Source organism: Dicentrarchus labrax, unplaced genomic scaffold (genome assembly GCF_905237075.1).
Source record: "Dicentrarchus labrax unplaced genomic scaffold, dlabrax2021, whole genome shotgun sequence".
Lineage (NCBI taxonomy): Eukaryota > Metazoa > Chordata > Actinopteri > Moronidae > Dicentrarchus > Dicentrarchus labrax.
The window spans coordinates 13907987-13933694 of record NW_026136714.1 but is presented as its reverse complement, the minus strand read 5'-3'; the positions used below and the strand labels follow the sequence as shown (position 1 = coordinate 13933694).

Here is a 25708-nt window from a genome sequence, read left to right as displayed (position 1 = left end):
TAAAGCAGGCTTTGACAACAATTTTATTAATAAATACAACCCAGCTTGAACAAATATCAAGTGTTGTTTAGGTCACTTTTGTGTGTAGAGTTTTAAGTTAGTCTTTATATTGGTCACTGGTAGTTGTGTGATTGGCCATCCCAGTTGCTGTTTACAGATATGTATCTTTGTATGCAGTGAACAGTGATTATTACTGTTATTACTGCTTTAATTAACTGCTTTTGCTTTTAAAATGAGTGAACTCCTTCTTGGATGGCTACAAATTTCAAATTAAACACCTACCAAAACATATTGACAAACAGTACGATGGAGCAGGAAATACAGAAACAAATTATTAAATACATCAATAAGGTACTACCTGTTTTTATGAAATTTAAGTATATATTATTAGTCATTTATGTATTACATGATATTAATATACAGCATGCGTATTAATTTAAATGAAACTGAATAATTTGCATATACTGAAGGTAAAATAAGTAAAACATCATGGAGTTGCGATGTTTATTCATGCTAGTGTGGATGTTGTTCCAGTCGTGAATAATGTTGCCCAGCCCTTCCCTGCCTCACACCTGTTCTCAGATGCTGTGGAAGCATCCAGACCCAATAAGTCACACATGGTTTATTATTATGGCCTCTCTCTGCATCATAAAACACTTAACTGCCCTGCCTTGACTCAGTGCTGCTAATCTATCACACTGCTACAGCTGACTACGACTGAGAATAATAGTCTGACAACCTGCAGCTTGGAAGCAAGGTAACTTAAACTTTGAGGAGATTAAGCAAAGTTCTATAGTGGTAAATCTTCATGTCCGTTATAATGACTATATTCATAAGTGTGGTGATACAGTGACTTATAGTAATACTGTTGGCTGTAGGTCATCTGGTCAGTACATGGTCAGCCAAAAAGCCATTAATAAAGTGTGCACACTCAGATATGTATATAAAAATGTATTATTCTTCAAAGACTGAGTTAATTGTAGTTAAGGTGAGAAAGTTACAACTTCTCATGAATAAACCGACAATATGCTGGAAAGTCTAGAACAAATCAGAGCTGCAACAATTAGTTGATTAATCAATTAATCCATTGAAAGAAAATAATTCTGTAACTATTACGATAATCATTTTGATTGATTGTTTTCTATTTGCACATTCTCATTTATAATAATTATAATAAAGTTGATTAATGTAGCACTTGTCAAAATCTAGAATAATCAAGTGAACGATGAAAAATCTAGTGAGAATATAATGAGGTAAACGTATGAATAAAATATCAAAATATTCATAAATATAAACAAAAATGAATATTCCTTCAGAAATTCTGCTTCTACTGTTATTTTATGTGAAAAGTGCCACTTTACTTTTCTTATAGTCTTTATAAATGTGTCAAGGGCATTAATTAAATAGAAGTGTGAGGCTTTATTAAGACTGAATATTAAAGAAAGACTGGCTCCATTCATGTGTTTCAGCTGGAGTACGTCGGCTGGCAGTTAAACCTGCAGATGGCCCAGTCCAGCCAAGCCAGACTGAAGTCTCCCAGTGCTGTCCTCCAACTGGGGCTCCGCAGTGAAGATTCTGAGGTGTGAACACACACACACACACACACACACACACACACACACACACACACACACACACACACACACACACACAGAGCATGAACAGTGTACACGACTGTCATTATTTTTCTTGCTCTGCTTCTCTTCACTCCCCCCATTGTAACCACACCAACAACTAAAGAACCCTATATCCACTGTAATCGGAGAACTGTTCTGTGTTTATGCCAAATGAGAAGCATCTCCAATCTGTCCCTCTTTCTTTGCTAATAGATGGTAATCCCACTGGTGTCTGTCTTGACCCAGAGGCAGACGTACATCTGGCTCCAGAGTAACTGTAGTGTAAAGACCAGAGATCAGGGAGCTTGTTATCTAAAACCTCCAGGGTGTCTTTGTTCTCTTGAGAGACTGACTTTGGAGCTAGGATTGAACAGCGTTGTAACTAGCATTGAACTGTGTGATTTTATGCACAATATCCAGGCTTTGCAATATGTTTTAGATTTAGTCTAGATGTCTGCCTTATTGGTGACTTTATTGGTGATGTTAGTTATGGATTACTTATTTATATTCTTAATATTCAAATGTTGCGTATAGATATAAGCGTCAATTTAAAACATTGTATTACATAAAGGATTTTGGTGCAGCATCCCAATGAGGCCTAAATATTTGTAATTATAAAGAGAAACTGCAGGAACATGATATACATATGGTTCTGACTTTTTCCACGGTAGCGTTTCCCTGTTTCCATTCATTTGTATTCAGTAGAGTTTGTTTGGATGCCAATTAGCTAATTCTGTGTAGTTAGTCTAATAGCAAAGATCTCACAAGCCTCCCTCACTCATTTCTTTCTTTTCCACTGGGAGAAGGATTTCTCTGTTGCTGTAGCAAAAAGGAGTGGAAACTCAAAAGGCTCATTCTTTTTCACGTGAAATAATTTTCAGCCTTTGATTTGATTGAAATATTTTATCTAGACCTCAAATATGAACGCATACTAGTGAGATAAGACCAATCTAGTGCTCTTCATGTTTTGACAAATATTTGAAATATATTATAGACTGTAAATGCTACACAGGACTGCAGTTTGTTGGCATGGATACTGAAAATTTTAGTTATGGCCTTCAGGCATTTGACTGGTTTTGTTTAAAGCTGTTTTTGTCTCAAAATGGTGGGACTGATTATCCCCCGAGCCTGGATTGTGTTGTTCCAGCTGACTAGTCAAGTGTCTTTCTTGCATGCTGCTTTGTATTCAGTCCCTAGAGAATGCCGGCTCAGCCTAAATGTGGAATTAGGCAGGACATATTCAAATTGCTGCCATCTTAAACGTGGGCCTATAGGCGTAAGCTAGGAAAAATATATGTTTTTCTTTATCTGTGTGAATGCGACAGCAGTAGAATTTTTTTTTGTTTTAGACTATGTTCTGCTGTGTTTTCCCTAGGCTAGCAAAAGAGGCATTAATTTATTTAAATCCACTTACACAATTCCCCTTGTGGGAGGAGATAGCTGGGGGGCTAAGGCTGGTTAAAAGAGTAGAGGGATCAACTTCACTGAACATTACTGAGGTGCACGTCCTCTGGTGGGCTGCAGGGGGCACTGTTGATTCACAGGCTGCAAAGTGTGCCCTCAAGGGCCTTAAAGTATCTGAGAGATGGATAGGATACCTCGTTTAACTTTGTATTAAGGCAGTTTGAATGTGCACAGTTTTTTTTTTAAATTTCCATCGGTGTTTTCTGATTAGAGTTTCCTGACAGCAAGTTTGTTTTCTTCCAAACTCTCTGAGAATTTCTGAGCACAACGTCTGGAATGTCAAAACACTGCGAAGACTGAGAAGTAAATTAGTTGTGAATAAAAATGAAATTCAGTTGCAAGTGTCATACTAATTACAAGGTAGATTTATAACACCTTCAGTGCTAACTGTCTAAAAGAGGGGAAGGCAAAACTGCTAATAGGAGAAATTAGAGTATTAAAGGTGCTGGAGGTCAGGGGAGGGGAGGAGGGGACATATAGGGCAGAGGTGGTGAAAACAAATAAAAGGATATAGTGAGTAAAATAATGAAGATGAAGAGCATAAAGGACAGAAAATGAAAGAGAAGGAGAAGGAGAGAGAGGAAGGCGAGGGTGGCCGTCTGTATATTATTGATTGCTTGGAACCCAAGTGGAGAGTTGGAGACTCTCCCATCTGACCAGCCTCCTGCTTCATTAGCACTCTCCCTGAGGGGGAGGAGGAGGAAGAGGAGGAGGACTGCCAGGGAGCTCCTTCACCAAACAATATGTGACATACAGTATATCTACAGTGCAGTGGAGGAGATTTTAGATTACATATTTGTAGGAATGAGTGGGCTGCTTCTTAGGATATATATTTTTTTTTGTTTTCATTTAAATATTTACTGTCAGGGGGATTTCTTTCACAACATTCCCCCCTCTGCCTCCAGAGTGCTTGGACTAACAACATATATTGAAATATAGATCACTGGTTCTGCTTCCATACAGCAGTCAGTGTGGCACCCCACCCGAGGGAGCTGCTATTTCCCCAACCGAATTTGTGTTGGGTTCAGTGGAAAGTTGCTGTTTTCCATATGAAAACTGTACTGAGGATGCATTGCAGTACATCTGTGCAGAGGTAAATGCCCTCACAATTACCCTTTAATGATTCAAGAGTGAGTTTGGTTTTATCCTCATAATATGGGTGGAAACAGCCTCATTCAGTGTAGGTATGACATGAAACCTGTTGCATAGTGTGTTTTATTACAAAGGAGGAGCAGCTGAGACAGGAAAAAAGTTCTGAAACAGGAAACAGGATCTTAGCCGTGGATAGAAGGAAGAAGACGATGATGCAGGGGAAGGTGACAGGAAGGACGAAAAATAGAGGGAAGAAGATGAGGAAAACAGGAGAATGACAACCGAGAGTTCAGAGGAAGAAAATGAAGTATAGGATGGGAAGGTGACTACAAAGATGAAATATGGTGAGGGGTGCGGGCGATTTGTGTACATTTTCTTTGCAATTCATCGTGGGAACCTGTGATAATAACAGTAGTGTGTGTGTATTGGGTGAAGTTATTAATGGGGTGCAGAGTTTTCAATTTATCAACACACAAAAAAACCCTGTGCTTTTATCTGTATTTTAAGAGGGCTTTTGCTAAGCATCCTTTCCAGACTGCAGATAATCAGATTCATTTTTTACCAGCTGCACAGAACATGAAATAGAAGTACTCAATCTACCCATTGTAATTCTGAGGTGTTGTCTGCAGAGGTTTAGTCTTTGTGGTGGGATAAAGCTGTGCATAAAGAGCGACAGAGAAGTAAAAACAGGAATAGGTGGGTTTCTGCCCGCTACCTTCTTCTCTTGCTTCTCTTACATATCTCCTTTACACAAAATTTGAAGTTGCTGTGTAGTTTCACCCTCACCTTTTATCTGTCCTGCTTATGGTGTCTCGCTGAGGTAAAAGAGACCTCAGAATATGACGCACAAGGATTATGCAAGATAAAAACTGAAACAAAATTATTGGTTTTGTAGGTTTAGATGTTTGCTTCTGTGGTAAAATCGCCAAGAAACATACGCCACAATTCCCTACAATGGGGCTGAACAAACTTGAGTGGTGAAAGCCTGAATGAGTGGACGCCAATTTAAGTCTTTCCAGCTCATGTATTTATGATTGGGCTACACGGTCTTTAGCAAGCTAACATTTTGGGTTGAATGAGCAATTGAGTAAACGTACATTTAGTGGTATTAAGACAACCACTGTCTTTTTGTGATCAACTTTTTATTGAATATTAAAACAACATATAAAAACATACAGAAAAGAAACAGGCCAGAGGAGAACAAGCAAAAAATAAGATAAATATAAGTTTTTTTCATGGGATGTGCAAATACAGTTGTTTTTGGATTGTGACTCACCTTTATTTCTATTTCTTATTTTTGGGCATGGTGGATTACCATGAGCGTAACAAATAAAAAATGAAATGAAGAGAAATTTATAGTCGTATTTCAAAACATTGGCCACAGAATCAGCAGCTAGGCGTTAATAATATATTCAGTTGCATCATTAATTTGTGCAGTAGAAAGCTCCAGGTATAGTATATGACAGGCAGAGAGGAAGTGAGGATGCTTTTAGTCGGGGTGTATCATATTTTTAGCAGTCATTCCAAAAGCTAGCACGATCTGTCTTTGTTGTTTGAAAATGCTGCTAACAGTGACAAATCATTTGGGGGTAAGACAGATATGGTCCTGGGCACCGTCTTGGACTGCAGTTGACATTATTAAAGGTGTCTTGCTTAGTGGCTGTCAACCTTTGTGGCTTGTAAACGAGATGTAAAAGTCAGCTCATGACTCCTCATCAAAGGTTACATAGTTCTACAGCCTGTGAGCAACTTAAGGAAACAGTTTTAACTTTATATAATTTTATATAACTTTTAGAGGCCTAAAGAGGTGAAGCTCTGATGTATTTTACAGCAAAGAGGCCCCAGAGAATAAGGATCAGAAAATAGTTTTTTTGTTCTTCTCTTCTGACTTGTTGATCATCTCTCTATCCCTCTAGCATTTTATCCCTGTTTTTTGCACAGTATCCATCTCCTTTTTTATTCATAAACATGCAAGTAGACACACTGATGTTGCTTTGATGAGTCTGAAAGTTGAAATCCCTTGACAGTCATGGTGTCTCTCTCTCTTTTTGTGTCTCTGTCCTGTGGCATTAGAACGAGCCACTGCTCCGCCGACCAAGGGTAGGGTGACATTTATAATACAGAACATCCACTTGCAAGGCAGACACCGCCGATTTCAATATTTATTGTTGACACGCTAGGCAATAAAGGCACAGGGTAAGAGCTAGTGAACTCATGTAGCTTCTGCATGCTGGGTCAGACTTCAAAGGATATGTTTAGCTGATAGCTTCAGACAGATTTGATGAGAATTGAAAATTAAATTAAAGCAAAGGTCTTTTGAGTTTCAAACCGCGAAAAGGGAACATTTACTGAATGCAGCTTCAAGACAAAATCCCAAACAGATTTTTCTTCTGTTTCTTCAATGGCCCTCGAACATTCAATCAAAATTTGGACAACTGTGTCCCAGAGCTTGAGTCCCCAATTTACTTACTGGGACACTGAAGTCTCTATTGATAATGAACTTGGATAATGACTTTGTAGACTTAGGCATTTTGATTAAAATGATAACACTCAAGTACTTGTCCCCCCCCTCTCCACTGAAATGATTAGTTGATCAGATTTAGTCTGTTTTGTATCATTTTACAACATGTTAAAGATTTTATTTCAGGCATCACAATTTTTTCCCGCATTTTGTAGACTGATGATGAAAATAATCATTAGGGGCAGCTTTACTCCAACCCTTTAAACAGAGGTTAAAGGTCAGGGTCAGCACCTCTGAGCTGGTAGAGATACAGTGTTTGGCTCCAGGTTATTTCAGTACACTGACAATGACAAGTAACAATGACTTTTGACTCAGAGGCTTGTGCCCTGGTCAATATAGGGTCTCCATTTTGCACAATCTCTCCTTTTTCCATCCAAATTAAATTAAAAATATTTGAAATGTTACATCGCACATCCAGATCAATTGAAACACAAAACTGTCAATTTTTGAAAAAAGAAAATAGGTGTCTGCTCACTGTTCCCGATGGATACGAGGCCAAAGAAGCTCAGTATGCTTTCGGCAAAATGTTGGACTTAGCTATAGCTCCTGCAGCTGTATCTTGTTTCACATTTCTCATAGGAGGAGTGTCTGTAAGCATCATAGAAGTCCTGCTATTAATTGTGCTCATTCATACACAAGTGCCACTGAATTGTCAGAAAGATCATATCTCTTCTAGATCAGAGTGTCGTGTCTTCTTTGACACTTTCACATTTGTGTTATTCTTCCTCAACATGTCATGCGCTGCTTCTTTTTCCAGCATCTTCTTTTTTATTGATCCCAGAAATAAATGTCAAAACACAATTCCTCCTTTAATTTCTTTTATTTGTGGTTTATTCATGAGCGAATCTTTCATTTATTGTTCAAAATTTTTGTGTCGAGTTGTCCCCAGCTAGCGCCGAATTATAAGCCAACTAATTCTAGTTTGTGGAAACCTGCTTGTTTTTGTTATCAAAGCATCAGACATGAAAGACTTTTCTTCTTATGATTCTAATTTATTTTCTCTGTTCTGGCTTTCAGCACCAGTGCTGTAATCACGGAGGAACGGAAGCTCTTTGTTCGAAAAGCACACACACTTGCATGAGAACACACTGACACATACATACTCGAACACACATATCAAGCCCTCCCAGTGAAGGCTGTGACTTTATTTATTAACACCGTGTGATGAGGAATGCAATTAAACATCCCATTTTGACTTCTGCGAGGAGGTGCTGTGATCAGAGGCTCCCCTCAACATCCCTCCCTGCCTCACGTGTCTCTGTCAAACCAGCATCACGAGCAGCGGGCCAAACTTTGAACGCGACTCAAAGCTTTCCTGACGAGTTACGTAAAGCCCGATTCCTGCCTCCCACATGCTCTTGTCATGTAAACCCAACAAACAAGGCACCCAGAGCAGATCCAACCTTTTCAGTCATCATTTGAGGGATTACATGGCCCGATCAATATATCGGCGAGCTCTGATGTAAATGCTACCACGTTCAAATCCTTCACACCAAGCCACCCACCAGCCAGGAAGGACAAAGGCAGCTTTGTCTCAATCTCTACTTGCCTTGCTCTACATGTCCCGAGATGCTTTGTTGCTTTGTGCGCACATCTTTTTAAGGGTCTCCCTTTCTCTCTCCATCTCTCTCTGTCTCTTTCTCCATCTCTCCCTCGCCCTCCCCCTTTCCCACTGGTGATTTGTTTTTCTCCTGTGGGATTTGGGATCCCATTCATTGAGAGCGCATTGTTCGGCTCTTATCCATTCCAGAGGATGGGCCCCGAGAGGCAGAATGGGCGACTGTGGGTGCTCTCGTCTCTCCCTTCTCCTTCTCTCTCCCCCCCTACTCCTCCACTCCTTGCTCCTTGCCATACGATGATGTCATGGCTTTTATTTGCTCCGGGGGTACCCATTGATTCTCTCTCCGTATTACACACTCTATATCTCCCTCTTCCACCCCCCTACCCACCCTAACCTCCACTCCTATTTTCCTCCGCCAGTCCCTTTCCCAGATTCTTTTGCCTCTGAAAAGGCGCCTGGGGGATTTAGGGATGTTTGGATGTTGTTTAGCACACCCACGGTACATGCTTGACACCAAGATAGGGACGCCATCAACCCTGCAAATCCAACTGCAACTCCCATTTAAATCTCATTGATTTAACATCGCTCTTTTATTCTCACATCTCCCACTCCTGTGATCAGCTTTTATTTCTTTCTGGTTATTCAGCCTGTTTTGTTTCACACCCAGTTTGTGAAGTAATCATTAATCCCCCGATAATGTGGTGCCATTTTGCCATAGCCGGTAGCGATGGTAAAAGAGTGCTTAAGACTAAGATTTTCAGATGTGCATGTGTGCTTTTTTTTTCTTTATTCATTTCAGTTTTTTGTTGGAGTTTATTTTAGAGAGGCTGCTCTGCCTCTTGGCTGAACTATGCTGGGGTGAGAAATCTATTTCAGTTTAAACAAGACGCACTGATTGCAGAAGCACAGAGCCAAATCACATCCATTCATTCCAGTGAAAGTTGGATGATAGGCATACATGTGGTAAAAAGGGTGTTTTTTTTTTTTATTCAAATGGCAAATATTTTTAATAATGCAGATATGCAGTATTATGACATCATGAACAGGTTTGGGTATTTATTCTTGTGGTTTCTGTTTTGATTATTGTAACATTCTTTTGTTTTCTGAACTGTGCTGCATTTCATGTTGACAGCAGTTGTCTTTGTCTGCTTGCATCGTGCTGTGACGGGATATAATGGCAATGAAAGGATATGAGCTATAGGCCCCTTCCTTTCCTTGAAATAATGATTATAATGATGGGTTGGAGCCTGGCACTGTTGTCATCCGACATGCAATGATAGGGTGCAGAGTGCTCCCTCTGCCTGTATCAACAAATTGTCACCAGTGTCTTACTGAACACCCAACCTCTTTGATGTTTTACTGCTGTTTGACTGTTTTCTTGAAAGGTAAAGTATTGTTTTAGAAAATAGTCTCTAGGTTGAGTGGCATGTATCTGGCCTACCTGCCACGTGAGCATTATTTTAAATTTTTTGAGAGTAGTGCAGATTCCATACCTGAGTTTTGGCACTGATACCTTTTGATACCTTACACCTCGTCTACATAGCATAGTGAAAGCAGCATGTTATCAGAGCAGTAGCGATGTCTACACAGGACGCGTTTAGACACAATATTGAGTGACGGTCAACCGAGTTTTGGCAGCGCTTCGAACAGAATACACCATCACCATAGTGCCGTTAAAAGTGGAGAAAGTCTTAAAGTGTTAAAATACATGTCCGGGTAGTTTCTATGAGCGTAAAGTGCAAGTCAAGCAGAGAATAATGTGCCTATGTAAACAGATGTATTGATTCAAATAGAAGTGTATCTGTGTAGACAAGATTTTATTGTGAGGAATATAAATTTTTTTCAGACAAAACTGTCAAATTGTCATTTCAATCAGTAAATATTGATTAAGAAATAAGTAAATGCGACTACAAATCTGATCAGACCTTTAATGCCAGCAGTTACTTCAGCTTACCTTTCCAACCAACAATGCTCAGTGAACTGACTTTGTATTTTTGGCATGAACTGAATTGCACTGCAAAGAAATGGAAAACATTACTGTCTAATTGTAACTAACAGTATTTAGTTTGTTGATGACACCATATTTATGTCTGGCTTTGTGTTGTTGGTCAGTGATGAAATGTTTATGCTTGATTGGAGGGGCAGCTGATGCTGTCTCCCACAAGCTGTACTGTAAACTCTACCTAACTCGCTGTTTCTCTTTCTCACACACACACACACACACACACACACACACACACACACACACACACACACACACACACACACACACACACACACACACACAGACACACACACACACACTTACTCCTCCCCTCTCTCTCTCCTTGTGTATGAGAGCGACAGTGTCTACATACCATGGGGGCACAGGCTGGCTGCCTTGGCGATCTTCTAGCTCTGCCACATAGTGGAAAAAATGGGCCTTACAGTTGTGAATAGCAGCCGTTACTTGTCTTGTTTCAAGCACTCTCTCTGTGTGCGTGCGCACACACACACACACACACACACAGCTTGGTTGCCCATGACCCCCACTCCAACCTTGTGCCAACCTAATACATTAAAATGCATACTGTTTCAAAAATGGAGGCCTTGGCTGCAGGGGTTGAGTGCCACTTATCCTAGAACCTGGCACACCAATGGTTAGTTAAGGCTCACACTACAAGATGTTGGCTAGCTTCGTCTCTTATTTAAGCCACCTCTCACACATTAAGAAGATTAAGGTTTGACACAGCTTTTTCAGGTGCTTTCTCAACATCACGTCGTAGTAAGCAGATTCAGCAAAGGTGAACATGAAGTTGGAAGGAAGAAACTTGAGGTTTGATTTGTAAAACTTGGGTTTTGTTGATCACTAGAATTAGCGAGAATGCAAAATGGATATCTCCATATTAGTTCATATCACGCAAGGCTGCATTCAATACCTCACCATTGCAGCTTTCTTCTGGTGGCTGCTTTTCAGTTAGTACATCATTTCCCAGCCCTGTTGGAAAGTAGACAGGGTTTATGGGCTTGGCAGCATAGGCTGGTACATGACATGGCACCTTCCCTCTTTCTCCGTATCAGGCAATGGTAACTAGCTGCCACCACCATAATCATCTTGTTATGGCTCACACACGGCTCGTGTTCCTTGGCTTGTTTATCTTGGCGCTGGAGCTGTTGAGCGTCTCCATTCTCTCTGGCTCTGCAGTGTCAAGCCTCCTGATTTAAAGGCTCTTAAACACAAATTTTTATTTCGGGTTTAAAAAAGGCCTGAGGATGAATTTTAGGAAATGTTTTACAATATTAGAGCAGTAAATAGGTAAAAATATGGTTATTTTTCACTGCAGCTCCTACTGGTTGATAAAAGGTGATGAACAACTTATATAAATTTTCTTTTCATTACACTCCGGAGTGGTTGAATTAAATAGGACTGGTCTCACATAGTAGCGTGGACAGGGAAAACATAGCTTTTTGAATATGTTGGTCAACTTTTCAGTGTTGTATTTTCCTGTGCACTACTTCACACTAAAAGCCGCCCAAGCATTGAATGCTTTCAACGTGACGCAGTAGCAGTGGGAAATGTTTGGTTTGCGTTTTGGTACAATTTAATACACCTTTGATACACGTTCGGAAGAGTGTACAGTAAACTGATATCACAAAGATAAAATTACAAACGTGACATTACATGCGTGCATTGTTTCCTGTGAATCTATTGTGTGTGTGAAGGCAACCAGAATCTATTGCGGGAATAGCAGACTCTGCAGGGAATAAATAGTATCAGAAACCTTGTTTGAGAATTGAATGGGTTATACCTCCTAATGCACCATTTTGTCGCCACTATTACTGAGAAGGCAGAAGTAGATAATTTACTGTTGTTGTGATGATTCAATGTAAACAGCAAGTTTTTTAGTAAATTACTACAGATATGTTAGCCAGTATGCTAGAAACCTGCTTTTCATGTTGAGGGAATTTTCAGATGTATTCTCACTAGTGTGGGCATGGCCTAAATTCAAAAGTTGAAAGGCTTGAGGGTTGAGCTGAAAGTCTTGTAAACAGTAAGCCTTGGATAAATAGTCCGCAGAGGCAGAGCTCCCTCTGCCCACGGATAAACTGCCAGCCTTAGTCATTCCAATTCAATGTTCGGCAGTTTTTAGGTGCTTAATGTGATTTGTCTCCTTTCAATGTTTGCACCCTCCATCTAGGAAGTGTGGGAGGTGTGAACAAACAATGTGAAAGCACCAGACTATTTCTAGACATTATTTTTTTTAGTCAGGTGCCATTCAAATAGAACATACTGTACATGTTGATTTAAACCTCAAATCAGCATTATGCTTTGCTTCTCAATGTCTGTGATTCTTTTTTTCCCCCTAATCCGGTTTCTTTGATGATCAGTTTCTCTGTTGGACTGTGCCCCTATTTAAAACTCCAAATCTTGACTAATATCCCTGTTTCTGCTTTTCCCCAATGCTTATAACAGCTTGATTATTGTTCAACATCAACATATTCTAGTGACCCAGTGGTTTTGGGATACATACAGTGTAAACACAAGAACCCGGGCTTGGATTCGGCAGTGGGCCTTTGTACCATGTTGCTATAGGCACTGACGACACTGCAAACATTTATTGTTGTGCTATATATGTAACACAAACAGAAATAGCTGTGTTTACGTTTTCTGAAAGAGAAAACCTTCTTGTAAACAGCATGTAACAATGGCAGCAGATATTGAGTCTGAACTGGAAATACAGTAGCTTCTGTATAAGGAGTAACAGCTAAAACATTTGTGTATTATTATTGCAATAAACATGACAGTCAGTCAACCACATTGCAGTTTACAGTCTTATGTCAGCCTGTACTTACACTCTCTTTAGTGCATGTTCAGCTCTAAGCCATCTGTTATGTATATTATTATATAAGGTATACTGTATGTAGCGATGGTGAAGTTTTGATAGTGAACCATTTATTAAACTCAATTCTTTTTCTATTGAGCACATACACACGTTATTACCTGTGCACTATAAAACTCCAAACTTTTCACTTACTCCCCTACCTTGTGTTGAACACCCTCTGATTGTTGCTCGGTGTTTGAAGGGAATGAATGAGAGGAGAAACACACTGCGTGTGCAGTTGGTGAGAAAGCTATTTTCAGCTGCTCTAAAGGATGACTCACAGTGACATATGAATAGATAAGAAATGATCCTTCCATCAGTTATGAAAAGCCACTTTTCCCATTCCACCATTGCCACATCCAAACCATTTCTTAGTGTCGTTATCTTTCCATATCTGCAATCACTCATCTTTCTTTTTTCTATATTACCTCTTTTTATCGTCTCTCTACGCTCTTTTTTTCTTTTCATCTTAATGAACATACCCCCCATCTGCCTGGCTCATTTGTCTTTGTGATAATTGGAGTAAGCGTCACATTGATAGGTAAAGCCCATGACAATTAGTGTGTTTAGAGCACCACATATGTCACTTGCTATTACCAATATGTAGCATTTTAATTACAGCACATACATGCCCCCCCCCCATAATGGAGGTATTGAAACTGAGGCTCACAGGAGCAGATGAAAGGTAGGCCCTGTGAGACTGTCACAACATCTCAATGCACTGAAGAAATAGAAGCAACAGCAGAAGCAACTGACAGCATTAACATTATTATTCTCAAAGAAATGTGGGAATTAGGTGTGTTATTTTAAAAGTACTCCAGTGGATTTGGTACAGTTCCATGGCCTAGATATAATTTCAGGGGTGCAACTAAGATTATCTTATTTTAATAATTATTCTGTCAATTATTTTCTCAATTAGCTGACTGAATGTTTGGTCCATAACATGTCAGCAAACGGTGAAAATCCCATCACAATTTCCATTTGGCTCTGGGATTTGTTCATTTTCTCTCTGTTAAAGGGGATGTTGGGGGAGTTTTTCCTTATCTGAATGGAGGGTTTAAGGATAGAGGATATCATATGTTGTTCAGATTGTAAATCCCCCTGAGTCGAATTGTAATTTGTGAGATTGGGCTATATAAATAAAACTGACTTGACTTCAAAGGTATCTTCACATTGATTATCTTGTCTGATTAACAGTCCAAAAGTGCCTAAAGATTTTCAATTTACAGTGATATGAAACAAAGAAAAGCAGCAAAGCCTCACACTGATCCATACACAGCAAATGTTTGGTGCTTTTTGCTTGACAAATTACTTAAAGTGGGACAAATGAAAAGATGATTTCTTTAGCAATAAAACACATCCTTGCTCATATTCAGTACCACTCATTTTAGTACTACTATGTAGTTGTTAACATTTTTATCATATTCAGCATTAGAGCTTTTGAATATATATAAAATATTGAATATTTTTTATTACCACCACACCTTATGTATAAAAGAAAAGTTACACATTTGCTCTCTTCAGCTATGAGTGGTGAGTATGACTAATTCGACAAACCTCAGCCCATGTAGTAGACAAGACAGACCTCTACAGACAGTGGGTATAAATCTTGCATCTTTCCTCTGAGAATGATTGGAGCTGGAGTTTCTAAATATTGCATGATTGTCCTCCAAGTGAGTGCGGGGTGATTACAGGTGTCTATCACAACAAAAGAATAATGGCACAGCGTTGAAAGAGCCTTTGTTTCAGTGTAGACAGCACACTGAGTCATATTCAAACCTGTTTACATGTCAGCCCGTCTGTTTCCTGATAATGTGGGTCAGAGAAAATCCATCTAGGCGGAGAGAAAGAGAAAGAGACGGAGAGAAAATAGTATCCCTTATTCCACATGTGGCTGTCATCCTGCCTGCCTGTCAGTCTGAGTGCTCTTTTATACTATCACAGTCTGTAATACCTCTTATTAGCTCCAGCTCCTAGCTATCCAGCTATATTTTGTTTGCAGCTTTAGCAACCGTGTTGGTTCCCCTGTAGCATGTCTGATGGGAGCCGAACACTCTGTTCTTTGTTTAGAGCCTGCACTATGAATTATAGATAGAGGAAGCTGCTCCGATATGTCACTTTCTTAGGCTTGGCAGAACACCCACACTTTGAGAATGCTAGACATAATGCAGACACACACACACACACACACACACACACACACACACACACACACACACACACATACAGAAAGGTATATAGCATATTTTGATGTAAATGTTCAAATAAAAATAGCCAAATTCATGTACATGAAAGTAAGAAAATACACAGCCAAAACACACACACACACACACACACACACACACACACACACACACACACACACACACACACATCAGGTGGCATTCTGGGAAACTGTTCTTTTTTATTCTGAAGGCTTTTCAGAGTCGCCCACAGCACTCTAAATACATACACCCCTGGAAATCTACCGGTTTCAACCAATGGCTTTGGTTGCCTTTACTGCTGTTGTTACATCCAAATTCATTACAAGCACTCACACACATACACAGGCACGTCTAGGCTGTTATTGACTCTCATCTCAGAACAAGTACAGGCACACTTGTAGTATAATAATCATATTCTCACATTAGCCAATAGGGAGGAGCATGAGACTGTTTCTTGTGTTTTTTTTTTCTTGACAATAGAGAAAACACACACTTTCTCAGCAGGAGATTTTCTCACACATTTTCACAAACTGGGATATGGCCCATGGTATGTTTGTATGTTGGTATCTGCTGAATTGGTCACTGTTCATTCTGCTTCTCCTCTGCCATACTACTTGTGTGTGGGCGTCTACCCGTGCATGTGTGTGTATGTATGTTGGCGTAAGTTGTACAGTACTGTTGGTCCTTAAAGGGAAATTCTGGTTTCATACAACTGTTATGTGTGCTTATTTTCGTAGTTTTGCCCATCTTTCCTATTTGAGAAGAATAACACTGAACACTGGAACTGTTGGTGGCAACATTGCTAGCATTGCCTGATTTATTTGAATGAGAAAGGACAAGCAAGCTGTAAACATATTAGTGTTGCAACTAATTTTCTCAATTAATTAATTAAATGTTTAGTCTGTGAAATGTTAAAAAGTTGTAAAAAATTTCTTCAGTGGGCTTGTTTTGTGCAATTAGCCATCTAAAACCTTAAAGGGACATTGTGTAGTTTTTAAGTATTTTAAAAGCGAAAAAGGGAATTAAAAAGGCAACAATTAAAAAGGCAACATGACCAGCACATTCAAAAAATGAGGGTAAACATCGGTGTAGCTTTACCCAGGTGGAAAGAGCTAATGAAGGAGAAAGAATTTCAAAAGGACGCTGAAGTTGCCTGCTTTCTCCTCGACAGGTAGGCTTCTTGGTACATAACGGCTACTGTAGTTGCAATACGCATTTGAAAACGCGAGGCACTAGAGAGCACTATTCGTTTGAATGCAAAATACAATTTCACCGCTAGATGGGAGAAATTCCTACACAATGTCCCTTTTAAGATATTCCATTAACTGTCATATATGACAAAGAAAAACAAGTAATCGATTATCAAAATAATTTCAGATGAATTTTCTGTCATGTGGCTAACTGATTAATCGACTAACCGTTGCAGCTCTAAAGATTATTACTCAAACTGTACTTAGTGTACTGTTTGTATAACATCAAATTTTTAAAAAAACAATGTCCTGGTTCAACTTTGACCCCTAATTGCTAAAGCTGTAATATTAACGCTGTGTAATAATGGATTGTTACAGACGCTTCACACACACTCACTTTTGTTTTACCTCCTTCAATAATCTGCAGAAAGTTTTGGCTTGTTTACAACCTGTCTGAAGTAATGTCTCTGTGTTCCCATATCTCAGCAATTACTAATATGCTGAGCATATTGTTATCACAACTAGCTAAAAACTATAAAAATAAAACCCAAGTTGTAAAAAAAAAGAAAACCTCCATCTAAGGAGTATCTCTACTCTGTTTATTCCTGCATGATAGACCTCTAGTCAAACAGAGACCAGTCTATATTTGGCAACACGAGGAACACATTCCCCTAAAGCCTGAACTGAGTAAACTTAGACTCAACTCTTCAACTTCATGATGTCACCAGGTGTCAAATCTGGAGCTTCTCCAAAGATAATAATTGAGGAGATACGATAAATGCATCTGGAAAAGCACCCAGGGGCATTTTTCTGGGAATACAGATACATGTTTTGGTTGAGAACTGCCAAAACCACTAGGTGTGAAATCTCTAACAACGCAGCTGTGTGTCCATAATAGGAAACTCAACCCTGAGACCAGCTCTAGGCCTTCACAGCTCTGACTAGTCTGACTCTTTCTTAATTTCTCTTCTTAATTTGGCATCTGGTTGTTGTGCATGATCACAAATATTTATTGGAGCATGTTAGAGTAGTGGAATAACAGATAAATTCTTAAATTTAATGATGTTCTTTTTAATGCCTGTACAAATTGAGTAATGGTAAGTGTTGCTTACTGTGGCAGCAGTAATATTCTAAGGCCATTAGCCGGCCATGATCTGCCGCTGCACTGCGACTGTTTTCTAAATGATATAGGAGGAGCGCGGGAGAATGGAGGAGTAAGCACTTTTGTTATCATCTCCTTGTCAGATCCTCACAACCACAGCCCTCCATTACACTGCTAATAATAGAGGCAGGCTTTATCGCTTGAAGCACTATCGCAGTAGTAGAGAGACAGAGAATGAAAGAGGCTGCTCTGCGATATTGACAAAACTCATATTGTGATTCCTTTTTTTTTCAATATATTGTAAAGAAGAAACGAAACGACAGGCAGGTAGAAACAGATGTTGTTGAATGTCCAAAAACAAGTTGTTATGAACATTTGATTGGCACCCTAAAGAGGAAACACAGCCTGGGATAAAAAAAAAAAGTGTGTGTGTGTGTTTGTGTGTGTGTGGGTGGGAATTGTTGGAGCCAGGTTCTCTCCTGGTTTGAGCTGTATCCAGTAGTGCCAGTCTGGTGGAGATGTCCCATCAGACAAGAAAAAAACAAGTTCAGATTGAAGCTAGATAGCTTAGCTGCATCAAGGCCCCCCTAATCAAAGACAAACTCCATCCCCTATGCTATCTGGTGTAGCCTTGATGGCAAGGTAGGGCAGGTGCTGTAGGCAGAGATTAGCTGGGTGGCAATGTAGAAATATGGTCAAAACAAAGCTGAGGGGATGAGAGATGGCTGCAGATGCATGCGTGGAAGGAAGGAAAGGCTCGCTGTTTGTTGTGGTTTCAGTTCTTTCTTCAGACGTTAGCAGACATCTTGATGTGAAAGAGGCTGAACAGGAGGCTGTTTGTTAAGCTATGTGAGGAGTTCTTGAAGTTTGGCCTATTTGTGGAGCTGGAAGAGTCATTTTGAGGCAACTGAGAGCTCAGTAACATGTTTTTTTTTTTGTTTGTTTTAGGCTTTGTGTCAAACGCTTGCGTGATTTAAATTTAACATTTAAGCCTCCAAGTCCATTATGTGTTTGACGTTTATTTTCGTGCACAACAGAGTTTAACAAGAATTTATGAGCCTATTTTTAATGGCTAGGATTATGCAGTGATGTTTCCTTGGGTTATTCTACAACTTTGATCACTAGCGTGAGCCTTTTTCTGTATTGTTTGGAGCAAAAACTCCCACAGAACTTGTATCAGTGTATGTACTTCTGTACTGTCAGAACAGTTCTGCAGAGTCTGTGCAGAGGCAAGATATGAAGGCTTTGAACACACGCTCACATGCACACACAAAATCTGTCGCTCTAAAACACATACAGATGCAAACGCACACTGTCCATCTCACTTTTCCTTTACCAAACACACATATCCACAAATTCTCACACACAGACACACTGATGCAGCCCCCTTTGGTCATATATTCTCTTTGCTGTATCAGGGTGTGCTGGCTGACTTGCCTCTCTTTGAATGCTCTTACACTGATATGTGTCTACATGCCTGCATCAGAGTGTGTGTGTGTGTGTGTGTGTGTGTGTGTGTGTGTGTGTGTGTGTGTGTGTGTGTTTGTAGAGGAAGCATAAGTGTGCGTTCATGATCACCTAAGAGTTCCTCCACAGAATATGTCTGTGTGTGTGTCTGGATTCTCGTCTGTATATCTGAGAGTGTATTTCACAAAGTTTGCTTGTCAGTTATTAATAATAGAGAGAACTGATTCCGAAAGTTAACGCAGTTGAACTGACAGTCGCGTCTTTGATGGTTTGGTCTTTTAAACACTGAAAACCAATTAGGTGGGTCAGGGGCCTGGGGAGCAAGACAGAAAAGAACCCGGTGCCACCGTTCTGTCATCAGCAGCTTCAATCAACAGTTGCGGGATGGCTACCACACTCTTTATTTCTCAAACACACACACAGGCACATGAAAGAGGTGCATGCACACACTCAGGAACTACAACGGCACCGAACAGTTTAGTTTTCTGGGTGGCTCTGTAGCTGTTTAGATTCAGCTGTCAAGTGAATTGTATGAAAGCTTTTGAAATGTAACAAAAAGTAAAATGTAAATTAGATTTCAGTCAGCTCGGTTTGGCCATTTAAGTAAATGTCCCAATGGCACTTGGCTGTGTATTAAAAACATCTATGAAAACAAAATCAAGAAACACAATGAAGAATGCTTTGATATAGTGCTGTTTTGTTTTCTTGCGTCTGCTGTTGAAAACAAAAAAATAAATTTATACGATATCCTAATGCACAATTGATTCGGCTGTGTTCACAACGGCCACCCAGTACCAACAGCACAGCTGACATTTCCTTGAGAGATATTGCTTTTCCTGCACCACCCGTTCCTGTAGTATTTCAGAATATTAAAAGACAATTTCAGTTTGGTGCAGTGACACAAAACTTTTAAGGAAGCCCATAATTTCAAGGCACATCATTGTGTTCTCTTTTTTTGCAAAATTGATCAGTAATAACATTAATCTTATCTAACAATCTGTGTGAAGCCAATTGTGTGTCTGAAGGCATTCACTGTGGCTTTTACACAGTGCAACAAAAAGGGGATTAATTTTCACTTTAACAGGGAAATGCTTTCCAAATATTATATATATATATATATATATATATATATTGTAACTATACAGCCACATAGTATGGAAAATGTTCAGTATTTCTGACACATTACAGTTTTTGATGCGTCCAACTTAGTCACAAAAGCATACAAAACCATTTTTCATTAATCACCTTTTCATATTTCTGACAAATACAATACCAAAATCTTTTAATCTGATAAATGGCTACCATCACGCTGACTTCTGTCATATAAGCTGTCTCCAGGGTGAGTTGGGTGAAAGCCCAGCAGGTCGCGTGATAAGGCCCAGCTTCCAGACAAAGCCACTGAACCATCTACGCTCTGAGCTGCTGAGATAGCAGTGGTCTTTTTCCTCTTTCCTCAAGCTGTGTCAGTTTGACCATTCAGCCAGCCAAATGTGCCAACCTCATCAAGGTGCTCAGCTCTGCCCTTTTCAATAATTCATCCCAAAATTTGCAGGGAGGAGTCGAGGTTTGTCTAACAGCTTGCCATACAGGGGAGTGTTTCTTCTAATTGGAGTGACATACAGTCCCTATCGGTCAACGCTAAATGTCATTGAGTTGCGGCCAAATACCATGTGCTGTTTGAGGCTAAGTCACAGCCACTAGATTTGAAGTGGCAGTGTGCAACAAGTGCAACACTCACGTACACTCACTGCCAGACACACTTTATAAACATGAGCCATTCAGTCGTGCTCATTCATACAAATACAGTATAAGCCTGTGAGGACACATATTTCTAAACATTGTCTCTGGCTTTTCTCTCTCTCTCACATATTCCTCTTGCGAGTTTTCTTTATTTGCACACACTCACACACACACACACACACACACACACACACACACACACAAACCACTCAAATTCTAATGAACCGAGGCATTTTGAGCCCTGTGCTGCCTTCTTCATCCTCTGCTCTAACTAATGCAACACTTTAATAGCCAATGTTATTCTCTTGGAGCTAATTAGAGCGTATACAAACTCACACACACACAGACACACGCCCATAATGCACACACGGACATACATGCAAACTACACCCATAGTGCCGTGGAGAGGTATAATTACAAAGTCTAATTCCTGTATCGTTTTACATTATTTATGAAGTAGTGTTGCTAGTGTCACGCTGACCTTCCTCTAATGATGCTACACGCATGCACACACACTCACATGCACTCTCATGTTGTACAAGCATCATGTGGAAACAGATGTGCAATACACACACACACACACACACACACACACACGCAGACACACAACTGTAGCCCCAAATTCCCCTCCAGTGATCTGAATATATCCCCACGTTTTAAACCAACTTTAAAAACCTTCCAAGTTGCTCCCAGCTGTGACTTGGTGGTGGTTCAACAGCTTGAAGGTTGCATTCATTTTCAGTTTGAATAATGTGTTGTTGAAAGCCAAATAAAACTGACACTACAGCTTTGAAGACAACCAACGTATTGTTTTAAGATGGGTGGTAGCTGTTGGCACTGCTTTTGAACATTATCATTAGCATTGTACATTTGATGTGAATGGTGAAGGACTGCCATTTAAGATAAAGTATTTGACAGTGCCGGTGAGGCATTCAGCTCTATATTTGTTAGTTAATACCAGTGTAGGTACATTCAATACAAATGGCTCTATCTATGATTGCCAATGGCAGAGATTATGTACTGCAGTTTGACATTTTCTCTTAAATCTGTGCTATTCTCCTACACAAACAGTTTTGCTCGTACCATCACGACATCACTATGCAGTAGCACAGAGGGAACAATGCTGACGATGACAGCTTGTCAGATAGGCCAGAACATGCCAGTGGTGGTGGGTGTAGAGAAATAATCTGCATTGTTCTAAGTCCTAGTACAAGTGTCAGAACCCACTTGTTTATGTAGGCGTCTTCTGCCTCGATGTTTCAGAGGCTTTGGCCCCACCGTACACATATGTATGTGTGTGCGCACAACAAAACACACAAATACTAATACACTCTTTCTTAAACCCATGCCGTATATTGTACTGTAGATCGGATATTGGTTATCTTGCTCACCTTCTCACACAAACATCTCTGCTGACTATTGTGAGTAAATGCATACTGCAGGTGATTTCCATCCCATCCTGTTGTGTATACCAGGGCAGCTGGACTCTAGGCAGTGTAAAACAGCTTGGATTTAACTTTGCCTGCGCAGCTGTGAGAGAAAATCCACAGAAAACAAAGGTTAACAGAGGTAAATGTCACACGCTTCAACTCACCAAAGCAATATTTTTCTCATTTTGGGTATAGTGGGTATTTTTCATTTTGTTCTCAGAAGTAATCTCAGAGATATAAAGTCTATGCTATTTCATATTGCCAGTTTGAACATGATCTGTAAGGTGTAAAATAATCACATAGAGAAGACTCACAAGCTTGTTGATTACGCAGGATGGCTAAAGACCAAATTATGACAAATGAAAGCCTTGCAAAATGTACAGAAAGTTCAGTGTCTAACATTTTTTGGGGCTGATCTTGTTCTTCCTGAATCTGCATGTTTTTTCTTGGGTGAACTATTTCCCATCTACCCAAAAATGTAAGATATAGGGAATACCCCTGCTGTTGCCCTTGACCAAAGATGTGAAGTTGGTCACTGGGTGCTGCGCAGCAAGTGCCTGCTGCTTCTAATTAGTTTGGATGGGTCAAAGGAAGAGAACAGATTTCCCCAAGGGAAAGTATAATATATCTAACATTACTTAAAGCCTTAATGATTTCACACATCTTCCAAATGTTACCTCAAATTAAAGTCTCTTTATATTAAGATATGTTAGTGACAAACTCTCTCAGCCAGGAAACTTTCATGTCAGTGAGATACAGATTGATGACCCTGGCTGATCTTTCTGGCATGCATGTACATTTTTTGATGCCTTCTGCTAACCGAAGCTCCTTTGGGTGTAGTAATTTTTAATATGCTGAAATGTGTCTCTCCGTCATGCTACGGCACACCCACCTTTCCCTCCTTCCAAGTCACACACCCTTCACAGGCACACAAATGCAAACAAACTTACTTATATGTGGTTTTGCAAATGCATACTTTAACAGGAAGCCATTAAGATGTTTTTCACATCTAAGCAGGTAATAAGTAATTTCAGTGTGTGTGTGTGTGTGTGTGTGTGTGTGTGTGTGCGCGCGCGCGTGTGCGTGCGTGCGTGCGTGCGTGTGCGTGTGTGTTATTTGCGGGTCATCAAGTAAAACAATGGGTTTCGTTCAGATTGCTCGTCTGTTAGTCACACCTGCAGAGTCTGAGAGAAACAATGGACAAAGAACCAACCATCCTGCATGTCTGTTCATGTCGCCTGTCTCAGTCTGTCTGTCCCGCCACAGACCTTACGTACAATTGATTTGAAGAATGTTTTTCTGCATGTTTTCATGATGTGACTCACTGTATATTCAAGGGTAATTGCTCTAAAATAATAAACAGTGTCAAATTGTGAATGGGTGTTCTCGTCTAAGAGTGACAAACTGGACAGCTGGCTGAGAAATGACAGAAGTGAAGTATGGGAAACAAATAGTTGATTTATGTTTCTGAAATAGTTGGTGATGGATAGAAATGTTGTTATTGTTCCCGTAACAGGGGAAAACTAAAGCACACTTAGCAAGATGGTTGTTGTTGTTTTTTCAGAGAATAGCAGAAAGCCAACCTCAGTGCTATCATCATTTATTCCTTAAAATCACATTTGGAAATAATGCACTTCATATGCATTGCCTTTCACTGACTGAATACAATTTAGATGTGTTCAGCATCTTATTTGAATAAGCTGTCAGCTTGTTGTAAGCTTCACCCAGTCTCTATTTACTGGTCTGGTTCCTCTTGACAGTTTTCATAAAGCAATTATGTCCATTAAGCACATTTTTTCTTTCTGCTGGAGCCCTGTAGGAAAATGACTCTAGTCTAAACCAGACTTTTGTTTAGGATTGATAAACCTGTGTGTATGTGCATTTATTTCCATGTGTGAATGTGCTTGCTTGAGTATGCATGTCGGCCTCATTGTGACTGCCACGGGGCTGATAGCAGAGAGTGGGGTTGACAGTAGCTTCTCCTCAGCCTCGCCCGTAGACCTGGGAAGCCACGATAAGACACCCAGGCTCTGAAGCCTCTAAAGAGACACATCGGTGTGGAGAGCAGAATGAAGAGATAGGGTATTGAGGAGGAGGAGGGGGGAGAAGACATGAAGAAGAAGAAGAAGAAGAAGAAGGGAGGAAGTAGGGGTAGGGATGGGGAGGATGTAAAAAAAAAAAAAAAAAAATCGTCTTCTGCCTTTTGGCAATGGCTCCCAACGAAGTTTTCTCTCCCTGCCATTACGTCAAAAAATCCCCACAATCCTTTTAGTCACAGCAGGGATGGGAGAAGCCCTCAAAGGGAGACAGTTTTCCACACACACACACACACACACACACACACACACACACACACACACACACACACACACACACACACACACACACACCACCTTTTTAAGGGTTCATCTTTGTCACAGAATGGTTTGAAATATAGTTAATTCTGTCTGAAGGCATATTTCAGTCTTGCCAGCGGCTGTGTTACTCATACAGTTATAAAACTCTCAAAGTTATCTTGAATATCCCAAATTAGGCGGTTGTAGCAATAGGCTGTGGTTTTGGTGCGCATACCTGTAACATGGGATAGAGTTTATTATTAACACAGGCACCGCTAAGAGTTTTAAAGTTAGATGGCACCTTACCGTACCCCCACAGGTAAATGGCAAAGTTCAGCTCGGAATTGCATTTTTAGCGAGGCACTTAAGGCGACAGAAGTCATCCATTTCTGAGAGAGACAGCACACAACCTCGACTTGAAACATTGGAAAACCTTTCACAGACCTTTTCAAAGTTTGCGAGATGATGAGCTTCCTTCAGCAGAAAGCATTTTGACCTGAGATAGTGAAAGCGTGGCTTAAAAACAACTCTCAGCCCTTCAGCATTCTAGGCAGAGGCTACACTTCCATGGACTTGAGAGTGGAGACAGGAAGGGTTAAAGGTGGTGATGATGTGTGCCTGTCTGTGTGTGTGTCTGTGTGTGTGTGTGTGTGTGTGTGTGTGTGTGTGTGTGTGTGTGTGTGTGTGTGTGGCATAGGTAGTATTTGTGTAATCTCAGTATGTGTTTTAGCGTGTGTGCTTTCAGGTTAGAAAAACATTGGTTGATGGATGGAGGAGCAGGGGCAGGGGGAAAGGCAGTAAAGGGATTGACAATGAAGACGAGAGACACTGGGTGTGTTTTGATTTGCTCATGAAAGACTAAAGGATAGCTGCGGAATCTAGATGACACCTGAAGCTTCTTTCCCACCATTTTTTTCCTCTCTTTTGCTCTCTTTGCTTGGGCTTCGTTTACTTTTTCACACTTCAAGGATAAAGTACAATCAAAGCTTTCATATCTGTTTTTTTTTTCCCCTCTGTGAGAAGTTGAAAGAGAGAAAAAGAATCTAGGCTACTGCATTGGAATGAGTTAGGTCTGTGATGTTATTCGCAGGGTTGGATTTTATTTCAGGAATGCATTATAGCA

At 40.1% G+C, this 25708-nt stretch overlaps 1 protein-coding gene across 2 annotated transcripts in view; it reads left to right on the top strand.

Moving 5' to 3' along the window:
- The window catches only part of commd10 (COMM domain containing 10), a 53416-nt gene that overhangs the window by 3960 nt on the left and 23748 nt on the right, over positions 1-25708 (top strand). For both annotated transcript variants that reach the window (XM_051423053.1, XM_051423052.1), the window contains exon 5: positions 1470-1580. In XM_051423053.1, the coding sequence (XP_051279013.1) occupies positions 1470-1580 (111 nt within the window). The remainder of the gene's footprint in view (positions 1-1469; positions 1581-25708) is intronic.